Genomic DNA, 15,370 nt, shown 5'->3' with positions numbered 1-15,370 from the left:
AAATTTTTGGAGAGAGAGAAGTCCAAGAGGATCAAACGCCTAAGCTTGTTGCATATTCAAACATTAATATCTCAAGATCCAACAGCCAGATTGAGCTCAAATTTTGAGGGCTAGTTTTTTCATTGTATCCTCTTTCAATCCATACAGATGGATCGATGAGAGGAGCCCTAAACTAAATAAAATTAAGGAATATTTAGGGGCAAAAGTGGAATTGTCTCACCCCTTTACCCTAGGTATAAAACCCTATTTTTCTCTCTTTTTTATTCTTGGATCCTCGACCACAATATGTAGTCAGAGGGAAGCTCTCCTTGGATCAACTATTGTCCTGGTATTTTTTTATTTTTAGTTTCCATCTTCATTGATGTTGATTTGTGCTCTGCTAAATTTCCTTGTCTTGGGCAAAATGTACTAGTCCTTGTTTTGCTTCAAGAAAGAAGTTAGCAAATGATCAAATTCTATTATCAGATAAAAGAATACTATATAAATTAGACGAATAATGTATTCCTCACTTCTAAATCCCCACATTCTTCACCAACTATGACTGTTTAAGAATAATATATTAAATACTCTCTTTATCTCATTACACTTCTGATTCTTGGTCTTCTTGTAAGGATCGACGGGAATGAAGTGAGGGCCTATATTCTCTTAATATTCCCTCATCTCTCCTACCTCCTTCTTCTCAATTTTCTTCCCTTATGATTTCTAAGGATCTTTCCTTTATTTAAAATTGAAATTAAAAAAAGTATCCCCATTTAGCCTTGGAAATATGATCTTCGCTAAATATCATATCTAATCAAGATTAAATCTACTAAAACTACATTCTAAATAGCTTGAATTAAATCCTTGAACTCTGCCTCCCTGTGGACGACCCCTCTACTCATCATGTACATCGTAAATATTATTGTGTAAGTCGACAACAAATAGTGATAATAATTAACCAAGTTAATTACAATAAAATTCAGCTTACCAGAAATTATTTTAAGGGTACAAGTATCATGGATGAGTTTTGAAGATAACCAAATCAAGGTAACTGAAAAAATAAGTGACCGAAGATCGTTCAATGGCTGTAAAGTTTGATAGTTCAAACGGAAGGAAAAGCGAAAAGATTTGATTGCTCTAACTATGAAAGTTGTATTTAATCGAAACTAGGACACAAATCTCTTATATTTTGGGCCTCAATTGACACGATCCAAACTCAATTTCACATTATATTGTTAAATCAAATACAAATCAAACAACCAAAAACATACAAAAATCAGAATAATCACCTTTGCACTGATTGTATTCATGATTTATTAATTTATTTAGTCAACGCCTTCAAGTTTTCTTGATGTTTGGAATCTCGATGTATCCAGGCAATCTTCAAAGCACTATATCTCATATTTTTTTCCCTTAAACTCCGCTACTATCCAGGAAATCTTCATAGCACTATATCTCTTATTAAACTATACTAATGAAAATTTGATTTTCTCTCGATCTCATTGATAAGCCAAAAATAGGGGTGAATTATGCAATTTTCTTAATCCCATGTCGTTGTTGATATTAGCTTATACAATAAAATTTATAAAAACCTAACGTAAGATGTGTAGTGATAAGTATGGGTATCGTCCAAGGAAAGCTAGTAAGGAATCCAATTGATAATCTGCTTGAATAATTTGACCCTAATTAGAGTTAATTTAATCTTCAATGAAGATCAAATCACTCCTAATTAGATGAAGAGTTTAGAAAAGGGGGTAGAAGAGATGGGATGAATAGAAGAAGTAAGGAGCTCTGGATTGACTTCTTTGATCCAATAAAAATGATCAAAGGGGTCAATTAGAGGGTTTAATAAGATATTTTGTCTTAGTTTGTTTTAGGGGGATTTGGAAACCAAATTCACTAACTATTATACCATAAAGACAATCTATTTTATCCTAGAAATTAAACCTTTTTATAATTTTTTTCTTAATGTGCAAATGGAATAGCTATGTCAATTTCACAGTCTCTCCGCTCAATCCTAGTAAGGGCTTCTACATGCTGCTCAAGCCAAGCAATTTAGAAATGCAGATCAAGTTTAAGAGGAAAAATCACAAACTTTACTAAAACATAATCCAAATTACACTAAAATTCAAATACAGTGAAGTAAAATACTAGATAGAGTTGATCTAGGATGAAGCTCCTCTCTATACTACAGCTGTGAAAGAACCACCTCCAGAATGACCTCCTCCTCTCAAAATTTGGCTTTATATACTTAGGCTACATGGTAAAAATTACCATTTTACTCTCATTTAGTAATTAATTTGTATCCATCAATGTAGCCTTTTATCTGAATGATCCAACTGTAAAGATAGAAAGAGGAGGTTAAGACGAGCAAATCCATAAAAAATCAACTCAATCGAACTTAAGGATAAAAAGTTATTAATAAATGAATTTTGACCAATCATAGCCGTTGGATCAATATTCATTTATTTTTATCTTACTTTTCTTTACACACAATGATGTGTCGATGACGGATTGGCTGGAGAAATTTCACTTCATTTTTCGGGTTGATTCTATGAGCACCACGTACCCCCTGGTGGCAATAAAAATAAAGAAAGAAAAAGATAAAAAAAAACTTCAAAGTGCATTTAAAACACACTTACCTGTGCATTTTTCACAACTCCGCCCAATCAGCAAGAGCCACGTCACCGCCCGTGCGTGCGTTTAGTATGCACCGCGCAGGCGGTGAACTTACAGCGCCGAGGAATATTCCTCGGGCGCCGTTGGATTCTAGTTCGACGGCCAAGATTCGGCCACGTGGGTAACCCGAAAATCCCCTTTGGCATTTTGCAGTTAAGTCCTTTCAAAAAGTATTATGCGCCATTTGACGCCGCCCAAAAGTATTTCCATATATTCCCCTATGTGTTCTCTCTCCTCCATTTTTTTCTGAAACCATTAAAACAATCCTGAATAATTGCAATAAAACCCTGTATTTATTTTAATCGTACCTTTACTCCTGCAGACACAACAGAAAGCTGTTTTTAAGGGCATAATTGCAACGAAATGTTAAGAAAAACCCCTCCAAGTTTATAAATTGCTTTAAAACTCATATTCCCCTTATAAATATATCATTTTCCTAGTTAAAAATTTATTCCTTCCTCGAATAAATTCCAAAAAATTCAAATAAAATTTCAGAAAATTCTGGATACTCAATAATTTGTCCCCACATTAATTAACGTCAAAATAAAATTTTAAACCTGAAATTTTCATTTAAACAGAATTATTCCACGCTTAAAAAAATTCCAGAAAATTCATAAAATTAACAGAAAATTAGGGGAAAATCAGAAAATACTTGGAAACATTAATTACATGTAAATATATGATAACAACCCTGTTTTAAACTCTTTAAATGCATAAAATTGGGCTAATTATGTGAATTAAATACCAAATTTAGGGTGTTATCACTCATGTTTCTGGAAGAACGATGTGGAAAGAGGAAGAGAATAAAGGGGGGACCAATCAAACTGACTTATATGGGTATCAAACAAGGGTGTCCACTCTATTTATAGCATATAAGGGACTTTCATAACATGTCCATTGTGAAATTTCATTAAAAAATTCCTTTCTTTGAGAACTTTTAATAAAAGTCCTTAACTTAAAGTATATACAAATTTCTGTGTATACAAACTTAAAGTAAAGAGTCCCCCGACGTCCAAAATTTTGTGTGTGTGACCTCTAGGCCCATGTACCAGGCGATTTAATGACTTTAATGGATAAACAATATTTATTAGATGACCTCATTAATTGACTATATTGTATATAAATTGACTAATTAATGATTGATTTAATCCAATTGATTGGTTAGAATTGACGGCCTAAGGGTGCCAAAGTATATCTCATGCCTTGGGAGTTACAAAAGACTATGTCAACTCACACATGAAACCTGTATCATTGGCTTACCGTTTTTGTATAATCCTTCATTCGTTAAAGAATTCTGGACGACTAAGGGCATGGTTAACTGCCTGAACCTAATAGATCATTTCGATTAAGGTTAATGTGCAAAAAAATTATTGGAGAACACCACTTCCAATATGTCTCCTACCTTGGTGAGAGATATAACTAGAACATTTTCATTATATGGTCCCATCTTGACCATACAATCACTTTTTGTGACATCCAAGTTAGGACATTCTAGAATCACCTGATTGGATACACTTATGTCATAGTCAAAACACAATCATCCATTCACAATATCTTATGGGTCTCATGTCTATGGACTAATTACACACTTATTGCACAAGCCAACCCGATTTATAAAATGCGTATAGTACAACTCAAGTATTTATATGGATCTATTCAGTTAACTCTTTCCCCAAAGAGCACCAACTATTGGTCCTTAATGGCTACAATATCATCCATACTCATCACATGCGTTGGGCTACACAATGTTACTCTATCCATATATTTTGGAGTTTTTTTCAAGTATCATTCAAATACAAATATTTGGAACATAGATTTAAATGCTAATGATCACCATATTATAATATCATCATTATTCACTTATTCATTTCATACATTCATGTCTTTCAATTTTAAGTGTCGCATGTGCATTATAATGAACATATAGTGTACAAATTAAATGTTCAATGAAACGTGGAACATGCGCTTTACTTATAAGCCACATACATTTTCAACAAATTTTTTTTATGAGAAATGAGTTACATGGGAAACTGTTCAGGTTGGAAATAAAAGATTAATGGATCCACTTGGATATACACTTCCTATAAATATATATGCTGGGTAGAGGCCTTTCCTCATGCTCAATTGTTCCATCTCTATTTGTCTCTCTCTTATAAGTGCATGTATCCATGTAAAACTCTATTCAAATAAAAGATTCAAATCTCATTTTTTCTAGTGAGTAAAAGATCAAGTTCTAAAGAGGCATAGATGATTCGCAAGGTATGTATCAAGCCCATTCATTATTGCGCAAGTGAGAATGTAAGAGGTACATTGTTTTATGTATGCTTTTGTATCGCCAATAAATCAGAATCATACAACTTAGATAAACTACATTCTCATGGGCTTGGTATCAGCGTGACCCCTCACATTGCACCAGATACCACATTTCTTTCATTCCTAGTTAACTCATTCTTGATTGAGTCGACTTGATTGATCAACAGTTCTTGCTCGATCTTTTATTATGTTGTCAGCATATGATTTAGTGCTTGAAAACCCTTTTAAAATGACAGAAGATGGATGATCAATTCATACTTGATCTATGAAGCAGTAATAGTCAGGCGACCTCATGGACAACTTTTCCACGCTTGACTTGCTCATTGGAAGAGTGTTTTCAAGCCATTCACGTGCCTCACCTCTAGAGGTATTCACAAGATCAAGGGACTGTTGTGTATCAAAAATCTAGTAAATCTTCTCACAATCAATACCTTATAGTGAAGTGAGTGGATTCTAAGAGAGAAAAGCGGGTAAGCCCATGTTTGGCTAGCACATGCACCAAAAATAGGTGCCTTCATATTTATACATATTAAGGGCACTCTCTCATAAAAGCCCTTATAACTTTAAGTATATGTAACAATGTCCATTAATTTTATGTGTCTGGCCTTCTATGTCCATGTATCATTTTACTTGATAACTTTAATATCTCAATAAAAGATAATTCCAACCTCATCAATTAACTACATCTATATACAAATTGCTTAATCAATAATCAATTTAACCCAATTGATAGTTTAAATTTTTTAGCTTGTGGAGTGTCAAGCTAAACCTCGTGCCATGTAAGCTAAACACTGCGCATTCTATTAATCTTCTATTCAAGGCCGGGTCTGTAAAGGCTCTTACATGTGGATGTTCTCTTTACAGAATCAGCTAATGATCTCAGGGAAGTAACTAGATCAAGCTCATTTGACTTCTTAAAAGCTACAGTCGCCCAATTTCCACGAAATAAGAATTATAGCCCTCAAAAAAATAGCGGACGACTATGGCTAATTCAGCAGAATAAATTGATAAATTACTTCTCAATGAAGCGTGTAGGAGATTATGTAGAAACCTGTTCTATGAAATTAAAACTAACATATTAACTTGGTATAAGTAATTTATGAATGAGATGAATTCATGAGCCCTGTGAAATGGGGAGAAATAAGCCGGAATAAAAATTCTGAAAATTATACTGATGGTTTTAGCCGATCTCCAACAAATATACATAGAATACGGGAATTGAAAAACCATGAAGGAGATTATACAGAACCGGTTCTATGAAATTAAAATTAACATATTAACTTGGTATAAGTAATTTATGAACAAGATGAATTGACGAGCCCTGTGAAATGGGGAGAAATACGTCGGACTAGAAATTCTGAAAAATCATACGGATGGTTTTAGCCGATCTCCAACAAATACACATAAAATACGGGAATTGAGAAACCATGTAGGAGATTATATAGAAACCGGTTCTATGAAATTAAAATTAACATATTCATTCGATATAAATAATTTATGAACGTGATGAACTGATGAGCCATATAAAATGGGGAGAAAGACGCCGGATTAAAAAATCTGAAAAATCATACGGATGGTTTTATCCGATCCAACAAATACACATAAAATACGGGAATTGAGAAACCATGTAGGAGATTATATAGAAACCGGTTCTATGAAATTAAAATTAACATATTCATTTGATATAAATAATTTATGAACGTGATGAACTGATGATCCATACGAAACGGGAAAATACGGCGACCTAAATATTCTGAAAAATTATAAGGATGGTTTTAGCTGATCCACAAATACACACTGAACACGGCAGTTGAATTTATCCCCCCGCGGGAGATTCAATCCCCTACGACTCTGCCGTGAAGGACTTTCCGCAACCGCAAGTTTGGGTGGCATTCGGGTTCTTGAAGGAGAATCCACCACCGATGAGCGCGTCGCTGAAATCCAGCTCCATTCCATAAAGAAACAACAAGCTCTTCGGATCCGTCACTACATCACGACGATCGACGCCATTTAATTCTAGTTCAATCTACTAAGCTCGATCGAGGATTAGATGAAATTCAGCGAAAGAAGATGATTATCCTCAAACAGTACTCACCGATTACGAAACCGTTGTATTCTATGATGGAATCATCAGGTCTGGTATTGGTCCTGTGCTCGAAGTCCATCATGTAGGACATGCCCGAGCAACCGCCCTGTTTCACTCCGATTCTGAGGCACAGATCTTCATTTTTCTCCGCCCTCATCTTGTTCAGATGATTCAGAGCTTTCTCGGTCAATTGAATCGCAGGCGTCATGTTTCCTGCGGAAGAGAAAAAACGATGAACACCCAAAAGAGACAGCTCGTGCTGTATGGGAAATTACAACTCGACTTGATCAATTCAATCAGATAGGTCTAATTTCCTCTGCAAAATATGAAAAAACTCTTCGAAATCGAGCAGGCGGAGCTCGGGAAAAAGAAGGGAAGATTGCGAGAGATTGAAAATCGCACCAGTGGTGGAATAACAGCGGATCGAGGGGGTAATCATCCGTCGGGAATCGGTTCGGGGCCATCTAAGCAGACTACGGGAGGGCGAGAAATCAGCTGAGATTGATCTCCAGTTGGAGCAGCCGACGGAGAGGGAGCTCGGGGAAGCCGAGACGGCCATGGCGGATCGAATGACAGAACGAGCACGAAACCCCCGACGAAGGAAGAACTCTCCTTCCTTTATTTCTCTCGTGGAAGAGGAGATCTTTTACCGAGTGGAGGCGATCCCACGAAAGCCCCGCCGATCCAACGGTCCACACACGCCCGAGGCTTCGGGCAGGTTTTACCGAATGATGTGACGTGGACCAATCATAGGCGATGGAGTTTACTCATTTGAGGAATACTCTGAACAGAAGCGTGCCACGTGGCAGCATCCGACTTTACAGGTTGGTCTGTTTTTCCTTTTTTTGGTGTCATTCTTTGGTCCAGTAATGTTCCAATTTTTACGTCATGATCTACGTCATCCCTCTTTCTTTGATCACCAGTAGTCGTTGCACTAGCAAAGACTGCCTTCTAAGCTAGCAACGGGTAGGGTACGGCACGTCCGGGACGTGACGCCCCGGATGTGACGGGATGGATTACAATCAGTGACGGACGGTGACGTGACAATAGATTTCAGAAAAGATTCGTCACGTCCGAGGATTTCAGAAAACCGTCACGTTCACGTCACTGTCATGTTTTGAGGCGTCCCCGTCACATCCCCGCCACCGGACGGCATCCCCATCACTGTCATGTTTTGAGGCGTCCCCGTCACGTCCCCGCCACCGGACAGCATCCCCGTCACTGTCATGTTTTGAGGCGTCCACTGTCATGTTTTGAGGCGTCCCCGTCACCGGATTTCAGAAAAATCCGTCATGTTCACGGCGTCACTGTCAGGTGTGACGGAAAAAACAACCATGCAGAGGAGAGATAATTGGAGGGGCATATCTCCAATTATCTTTGGACGGCATCCTTTTGTGTGTGTGAATTAATACAGGGACTTTTCTGCAAAATGCCAAGAAATCTAGTAAGCAACGCTACGTGGCGAAATTTCGGCCGTTGAAAAGCTTAAATCTAACGATTTTAAAGCTTTTTTGGTCATTTTTAAAAATCCGTCACAGCCATCATCTGTGATGGCTGTCCCATCACGTCACTCGTCCGAGGCCCTCCGTTCGCCGTCATGCCCAGATCATCATCCGTCACTGTCACCGTCATGGGCCCCTAGTTTCGTCACCGTCACGTCATCCGTCACGTTGCCGTCACCGTGACGTGTGACGAGACAGATGACAGCTGCCATTCCCTAGCTATGGGACAGGCTTCTCTTATAATTCTCGCTATCTTCTGGACTCGACTGAGTTAGATTTACTAAGAGGATGACGACTTCGTCTCTTCACTGTCATCCTGTCCACATCTAAGATGACTAGGGTTTAACGGTCTCGGTCTGGTCCGAGTTTTTAGCAAAGACCAAAACCTAAGCTAAAGTTCAGTTTGGTCTCAGTAAGGTCTGATCGCGTCTCGGTCTGGTCAGGTGGACTAGTCAATGCCAAAGACAAATTAAAAAATTAATCTTGATGGTTATGTAGAATATCAACATAACAAACTTTAGAACCACTAGTAATGAATGCCCAGTCACCTTCCTTCTTCCCAACCCCCCCCCCCTTCTTTCTCAATCTCCCTCTCTAGGTATATCTTAATGGAGAACCATCAGGGTGAACAGAGGAAGGAAGGAAAATTCAACTGAGGAAGAGGTTTTGATGAGTTCTTGTAGGCCACCTTCGATTCCCAAAAAAATATAACCAGATTTAAAACATTTATAATTTTACAAAAAAATATTAAATATCTAACAAATTACCAGAAGTCGTTGCAGGAGCAGAGACCGGCTTCAAAGTGATGGAATCGGCTCCGGTCTCTGAGCAGAATCCGGCGGCCATAGATCTCGGAGATGAGCTTGAAGGACTCGTGGCAGTCTCCACAGACCCGCAAGTTCTTCACAATCCTGAGCGGCTTCCCAGGCGAAGTACTGATCAGCCCGAACGCCAGGGCGATCTTCTCGCTGTGGAATCTCAGCGCCGTCTCCTTCTCCTCGTCGTCCACGTTCAAAAGCACCGCCTTCGTCTCCGGCGAGTGCCCCGCTGCCCTCAGCCGCGCCACCACCTCCTCCAGCTTCCCGTAGATCTCCTCCTTCCTCTCGTGGGCGTCATCCTCGACGACGAACCCGTGGACGACGCCGTTGACGGTTATCCAGCTTCTCCCAGGGTCCTTCCTTATCCCCATCTCCTTCATCCTCAGTCTGACTCTCGCCATGGCGTCCCAGTCGCCAAGGGAGGCGTAGAGGTTGGAGAGGAGGACGAAGCTACCGCCGTCCTCCGGCGAGAGCTCCACCAAACGGGCCGCCAGTCTCCGTCCGATTTCCGTCTCGCCGTGGAGCTTGCACGCGCTGAGGAGGGCCTTGAGAACGACGTCGTCGGGAGGAAACGGCATGGAGAGGAGAACCCTCTCCGCTTCTTCGACGAGCCCTGCTCTGGCCAGCATGTCCACCACGCAGCCGTAGTGTTCGATCCGTGGCTTGATCCTGTACTTGACCTCCATTCTTTTGAAGAAGAGCCGGCCCTGATCGACCAGACCGCCATGGCTGCACGCCTTCAGCAGCCCCAAGAAGGTCACTTCCGTAGGAACGACCCCATCCTTCTCCATCCTTTCGAAGAGCTCCACCGCCTCCCCCGCCAGCCCGTGCACCGCGAGCCCGCCGATCATGGCGCTCCAGGCGACGGGATTTCTCTTGGGAATTTCGTCGAACACTTCCCGGGCCTTGTCGATGCTCCCGCATTTCGCGTACATGTCCACAAGCGCCGACCCCAGCGCGTCGTCCAAGCGGACCCCGTCTCCGGCGGCGTAAGCGTGGGCTCTCTCCCCGAGCTCGAGGTCGCCGAGGTGGGATATGGCGGGGAGAACGCTCAACAGCGTTACCTGGTTCGGCGCCACGCTGGCTTCCATAGCTCTGAACATCTCCACCGCGGCCTCGGCCTGCCCGTTCTGCGCGTACCCGGCGATAATGGCGTTCCAGGAGACGACGCTTCTGTGAGGCATTTCCTCGAACATCTTCCTCGCTTCGTCGACCATCCCTCGGTGCATGAGCCCGTCGATCATGGTGTTGCAGAGGACGACCAAGGACTGGTCGGGACCTTCCCTGAAGAGCCTTCTCACGGTGGCGAAGAGCTTGCGGGCCGCGCCGATGGTTGGGGCGGTCATGGCGTAGGCGCGGAGGAGATTGCTGGCGACGAACCCGTCGTTCTCCAGGCCCATCTTGAGGGCCTGCGCGTGGACCTGCCGCGCCTCTTCCCCGGCGCCGGCGGCCGCGCAGGCTTTGAGCACGGACGGGAGGGTGTACTTGTTCGGATCTACTCCGAGATTGAGCATTCGGCAGTACAAAAGCAGGCCTTCTCTGGCCCTGTCTTCGCTCTCGGAGAAGGCTCGTATCATCGTGTTCCAGGAGAAGAGATTGGGGGCGCCCATTCCGGAGAAGACGAGCTCCGCGTAGCGCAGATCTCGGTCGTCGGACAGCGCCGCCGCGCGGAGAATCTCCGCCGCCACCAGCGCGTCGCCGGCGCTTCCCGCCTTCACCGCCGCCGCGTGGTGCTGCCGCAGCTCTCTCACTGACCGGCAGCCCTTCAGCTCCGCCATCGCCGGCGGAAGCCCCGAGCTCGTCCTCAGCAGCATCGATTAGAAGACGAAGAGGAACGCAATTCAGTACAAAATATAGTTCGACGTGGACGATGGACGGGACGGGACGAAAAACGTCTGGGTTCAGTGTAGGGACGAAAGACGGGATGAATTTTCGTCCTACGGTACGGAAACCGTTCCGTCCATCGTCCCGGACGAATTTCCGTTCCGTCCGGGAAAATCGTCCCATCCCTCGTCCCGGTCGAAAAAACATTTGATATGTTTAATATATTAATAAGATTTTTCCAAGTTTTTAGGGAAATGGAGGAGAGAGAATCCAAGTGTACATGCGTACAATTATTTCCGAATTGCGTCAGTTTTCATGCACACGAAAAAAACACAGGGACTTTTATACAAATTGTCATAGCGAGGCCACGTGGCTACATCTCAACCGGCCGATGTGAATCCGGCGCCACATTCGTCCGAGACCTCCAGACGGACGGTTTTTTCGTCCCACGGGATGAAAACCGTCCCGTCCGGTCATCCCCCGGACGAATTTTAGTCCCAAATTTCATCCATACCCGTGGACGGGATGATTTTTCCGTCCTGAGACGAAATAATCGTCCCGTCCGCGTCCCTGACGTCCTCCAAACGACGACAATGACGAGCTAACCTCTTCATCCGTCACCGAGAAACTTCTATTTTCTTTGTTTTTTTTATCGTTATTTACACAAATTAAAAAATACGGCTTTAAAACAAAGGCGAAGGGGTTTGTTTAAGTTTAGAGTGACTGAGGAAATTTGAAAAAAATGATGAAATCACTGGTTTTTAAAAACTCAATACAGTATCATAATTGCTTCACACTACTTTAGGACGACGATGACTAATTCGTCATCGTCGTCCGAATCCACAAACGGTACAAACAGGGAAAGATTCTTGGAATTACAAATACTCGGGGGGCAGACGGTATGGTAGACTATATAGGCTGTAAAAGTGGAGATATTCAAGCGGAGATGATCTCGGAGAGGGAGGACCAGGTGCCGACGACGGCGAGGAGCAGGCCGAGGGTGATAATGGCGGAGTCGAGGGCGGCGGCGAGGAGGCCCATCTCGTTCTTGAAAACCCTAAGATGGAACCAGGCGGGGAGGACGAAGCCGAGAACGCAGCAGACGGCGCTGCCGACGAGGGAGAGAAAATCGGCGAAATTGGGGACGAGCAGCGCCACCAGCGTGACGGCGAGCACCATCGCCCAGCGCAGCCACAGCGAGAAGCTCTTCCCGGCGAAGCTCCTCTCCATGACCTCGTGAACGGGATTCATCATAAGCGGGAAGCTGAAGAAGAGATTGACGCAGAGGCAGATCTGGACCAGCTCCGAGACGAAGCCCTTCCCCAGGTTGTTGGTGATGATGTCCATGGTGTCCTCCCCGAAGGCCAGGTAGCCGAGGAGCCCGAACGACGCGTACATGATCGAGATGAAGCAGAGGCTGCCGCCGAGCGTCCTCCCGAACTTGGCCTTGTCCGCGGTCTCCGATTCCAGCGGCAGCGCCATGCCGATCCCTTCGAAGGCGAAGACGGCGACGCCGATCCCGTAGAACACCGCCGACCACCCGCGGAAGGCCTCCGCCGCCGGCGCGCGGCGGAGGAAGCTCGTCACGTCGTCCGTCATCACCACCCCCATCGCCCCGATCTGGACCGCGTCGGCGAAGATGCTCAACGGCGCCAGCCGAGTTAGGGTTCTTACCGCGTTCAGCCCCAATTGGAAGGGGAAGATCCCCCAGATCCAAATCGATTTGAGCGACAGGCTCGGGAGACCAGATCCGAGGAGACCCCTAGCGGAATTCCCATTGAAGATGTGGGAGAGCGTGTTGGCGATGAAGATCAGGTAGCTGACGCAGAATCCGGCTTGGCTGAGCACGATCATGGCGTCCACGGCGAGCCTCCCGACTTGGCCGGACACGGCGAGGCCGAGGTCTCCGAAGGAGGCGATCTTGGAGTAGCCGCGGTCCTTCTCGAGCTTCCTCCTGGTGCGGACGAGCAGCATCATGGAGTAGTAGGTCAGGAAGGCGACCACCGCGATCATGGCGACGCCGGCCGCCCAGCCCGTGCGCTTGAAGGTATACGGCAGCCCTAGCACGCCCGATCCGACGATCGCGATGAAGATGTTGGCGAAGGTCTTCGGCTGCGAGGAGAGATGCGCGCCAGATCCGTCGTGGTGCTTGGGCAGCAGTGGCGCCGCGCTCCCCCCTTGCTCTTCTCCGCCATGGCCGGACGAGCTCGCCTGCCGCTCGAACCCCATCCTTCGCTCCTCCTTCCTCCTCCAAGAGATGATATTCATAGGCCCCCAGGAGGAGGAGAAAGCCGGATCGACACGAGCGCTGAAACTGAAAGCGAGAGGTTGTCACGGAGCGAGGGACTGACGTGTCTCCGCCATCCTCTTCACAGTCGTAGCACGGCCATTGACTCTCGGGACCGCGCCGAGCCGCGGGTCGACACCCGGGTCCAGACCGCCGGCCCGGGCCCGACGCCGCACGCGGTCAAGAACTGCACCGCCCGGCCGAACACCGCGAACCGCTCCAGCCCGTAGATCGTGGTCCGGTCCGAGACGAAGACCGCGCCCGGGTCCGTGGGCGCGTCGGGGTGGCTCGCGAACTGGGTCCACGCCATGCGCCCCTGGTCCAGCTCCCAGAGCCTCCTCCGCGCCATCTCGGTCCGGTCCCACGAGACGCAGACCATGAACAGGCGCCCGCGGCAGGCGACGATGGCCGGCGCGTAAGACGGCAGCCGCGGCGGCGCGGGGGAGGCCTCGACTCGGGACCAGAGGCCCAAACCCGGGTCGTACCGCCCGAGCCGCCCGGTCCGGGAGCACACGTAGAAAGCTCCGCCGAGCGCCGCCGCGGAGCAGGCGGCGCCCACGGGAGAGTCACCGATCAACCTCCATTCCTCCGCCGCCGGATCGTAAATCTCCGCCGAATCCAACGGCTCTCCTTCCCCGCCTCTCCCTCCGGCGGCGATGAGAAGAAACCTCGCCTCGGCGGTCTCCAGCACGCAGAGCACGGGCTCCGCCCTCGGGATTCTCATCGGCGGAGCTCTCCGCCATCTCCCGGCCAAGGGGCTGAACACGACCACGCCTCTCCGCGTCCTGGCGCCGCTCGATCGCCCGCCGACGGCGTAGATTTCGCCCCCCGCCGCCGCGACCGAGTACAGGAACCTTCCCACGAGAAGATCGGCGCGGACGGCCCGCCATTGTCTCAGACAAGTATCGAAGGCGTGGAGCTCGCCCTGGCCGCCGTTGAGACAGAACAAGAACAGCCAAGAACTGCGAGCGAAATCTCCGGATCTCCGGCGGAGGAATGGCTGAGAAGTCGTGACCTGCAGCCATTTCTTGCAGACGAGCCTCGCCGAGTGGAGGGAACGGAACGGGAGACGGAGGAGGCAAAGCTCGAGTAGATCGTCGGGGAGCTGCCGCGCGGGAACGATCTCCTCGGAATCCTTCGATCGACCGGTCTCCGAGGCTCTCCCCCGCGGCTTCTGGCACTCGCCGACGACGATGCAATCCTCGCAGGCGCCCACTCTGCACGCCGCGCCTTTCCCCAATCTGCAGAGAGACGGCCATCTGAATTGGCCTCTCTTGCTCGTCCTCCGCCGAGCTGAAGCGCCGAAACCGTCGTCTTCGGCGTCTTCCTTGTCGAGGAGGAGATCTCGCAAGCTCCTGCGAGTTCTTCCGATGGCCATCTTGAGATAGTCGAAAGTCAATGCGCTGCGAGGGGTGAATCCGGAGGAAGAAGACGATGACTGTGTGGAGGAGACGATGAATTGGCTAGTTTGGTTTTTTCCTCTGTCTGCAAGTCTGCGGATCTGACGGCCACGATGGGTCCAGCTATGGAGAGCAGCCACGTGGAGCCAGATCGAACCGTCCCTGCTAGGTGGCTGAGCGAGACGCAGCAGACCCACTCTTCGTACACAGAGGACTGTGGTAAGGCCGAATGGGGAGACCGAATGGGACGGATGGGACGGGAAGAGACGACATTTCGGTCAGTCATATGTCACAGTCTTGAATTTTACAGTACCTTAATCTCATGGTTTGCATTTCCAAATCTCCGGTTATAATTTCGGCCATCCATTCTTCTTAAAGAAGACGAGATTCACTACCTTAATCTCATGGTTTTACCTATTTGTTTCTGCAAGATCGTGGTTCTTCTACGGTTGGCTGAGAAGGATGGTGGAGTTTTGGGATTC

The 15,370-nt window shown here is 46.4% G+C and overlaps 4 protein-coding genes across 5 annotated transcripts; all 4 read right to left on the bottom strand.

Annotated features, from left to right (window-relative positions):
* Positions 1-6,695: 6,695 nt before the first annotated feature.
* Positions 6,696-7,680, bottom strand: CPISCA (chloroplast-localized ISCA-like protein). The gene is made up of 3 exons (XM_078592313.1): positions 7,460-7,680; positions 7,067-7,270; positions 6,696-6,957 (listed from the first exon to the last, which is right to left on the bottom strand). Exons 1-3 carry the CDS (start codon positions 7,614-7,616, stop codon positions 6,815-6,817), a joined length of 504 nt encoding a protein of 167 aa, XP_078448439.1. The 5' UTR covers positions 7,617-7,680; the 3' UTR covers positions 6,696-6,814.
* Positions 7,681-8,462: 782 nt separating this feature from the next.
* On the bottom strand, positions 8,463-11,402 carry LOC144717002 (pentatricopeptide repeat-containing protein At5g48910-like). Of its 2 annotated transcripts, none has more exons than XM_078592310.1 (2): positions 9,327-11,401; positions 8,463-8,479 (listed from the first exon to the last, which is right to left on the bottom strand). In XM_078592310.1, coding segments are annotated over exons 1-2 (1,866 nt in total). In that variant the 5' UTR covers positions 11,192-11,401; the 3' UTR covers positions 8,463-8,478. The 2 variants fall into 2 exon arrangements, with proteins under 2 accessions (XP_078448436.1, XP_078448435.1); XM_078592309.1 differs by lacking the exon at positions 8,463-8,479 and adding an exon at positions 9,193-9,247 and having other exon boundaries at positions 9,327-11,402.
* Positions 11,403-11,933: 531 nt separating this feature from the next.
* On the bottom strand, positions 11,934-13,510 carry LOC144717003 (amino acid transporter AVT3B-like). Its single transcript, XM_078592311.1, has one exon. The coding sequence runs from the start codon at positions 13,467-13,469 to the stop codon at positions 12,138-12,140; it is 1,332 nt and encodes a 443-aa protein (XP_078448437.1). The 5' UTR covers positions 13,470-13,510; the 3' UTR covers positions 11,934-12,137.
* A 60-nt stretch (positions 13,511-13,570) lies between these two features.
* Positions 13,571-14,921, bottom strand: LOC144717004 (F-box/kelch-repeat protein At5g42350-like). The gene has a single exon (XM_078592312.1). It carries the CDS (start codon positions 14,864-14,866, stop codon positions 13,571-13,573), a length of 1,296 nt encoding a protein of 431 aa, XP_078448438.1. The 5' UTR covers positions 14,867-14,921.
* Between the last annotated feature and the right edge of the window lie 449 nt (positions 14,922-15,370).

Source organism: Wolffia australiana, chromosome 2, assembly GCF_029677425.1.
Source record: "Wolffia australiana isolate 7733 chromosome 2, ASM2967742v1".
Taxonomy (NCBI): Eukaryota; Viridiplantae; Streptophyta; class Magnoliopsida; order Alismatales; family Araceae; genus Wolffia; species Wolffia australiana.
Note: the sequence above shows the minus strand (reverse complement) of the source record. Positions and strands in the feature narration are given on the sequence as shown.

Excerpts from the sequence above, each read along its gene's own strand:
- CPISCA (XM_078592313.1), bottom strand. The coding sequence starts at position 7,616 with ATGGCCGTCTCGGCTTCCCCGAGCTCCCTCTCCGTCGGCTGCTCCAAC. Across the intron at positions 7,271-7,459 it reads CCGCTGTTATTCCACCACTG|GAAACATGACGCCTGCGATT; the intron begins GTGCGATTTTCA and ends TCTCTTCCGCAG. Across the intron at positions 6,958-7,066 it reads ATACAACGGTTTCGTAATCG|TGACGGATCCGAAGAGCTTG; the intron begins GTGAGTACTGTT and ends GTCGTGATGTAG.
- LOC144717002 (XM_078592309.1), bottom strand. The coding sequence starts at position 11,191 with ATGCTGCTGAGGACGAGCTCGGGGCTTCCGCCGGCGATGGCGGAGCTG. Across the intron at positions 9,248-9,326 it reads TGCTCCTGCAACGACTTCTG|GTGGCCTACAAGAACTCATC; the intron begins GTAATTTGTTAG and ends TGGGAATCGAAG.
- LOC144717003 (XM_078592311.1), bottom strand. The coding sequence starts at position 13,469 with ATGAATATCATCTCTTGGAGGAGGAAGGAGGAGCGAAGGATGGGGTTC.
- LOC144717004 (XM_078592312.1), bottom strand. The coding sequence starts at position 14,866 with ATGGCCATCGGAAGAACTCGCAGGAGCTTGCGAGATCTCCTCCTCGAC.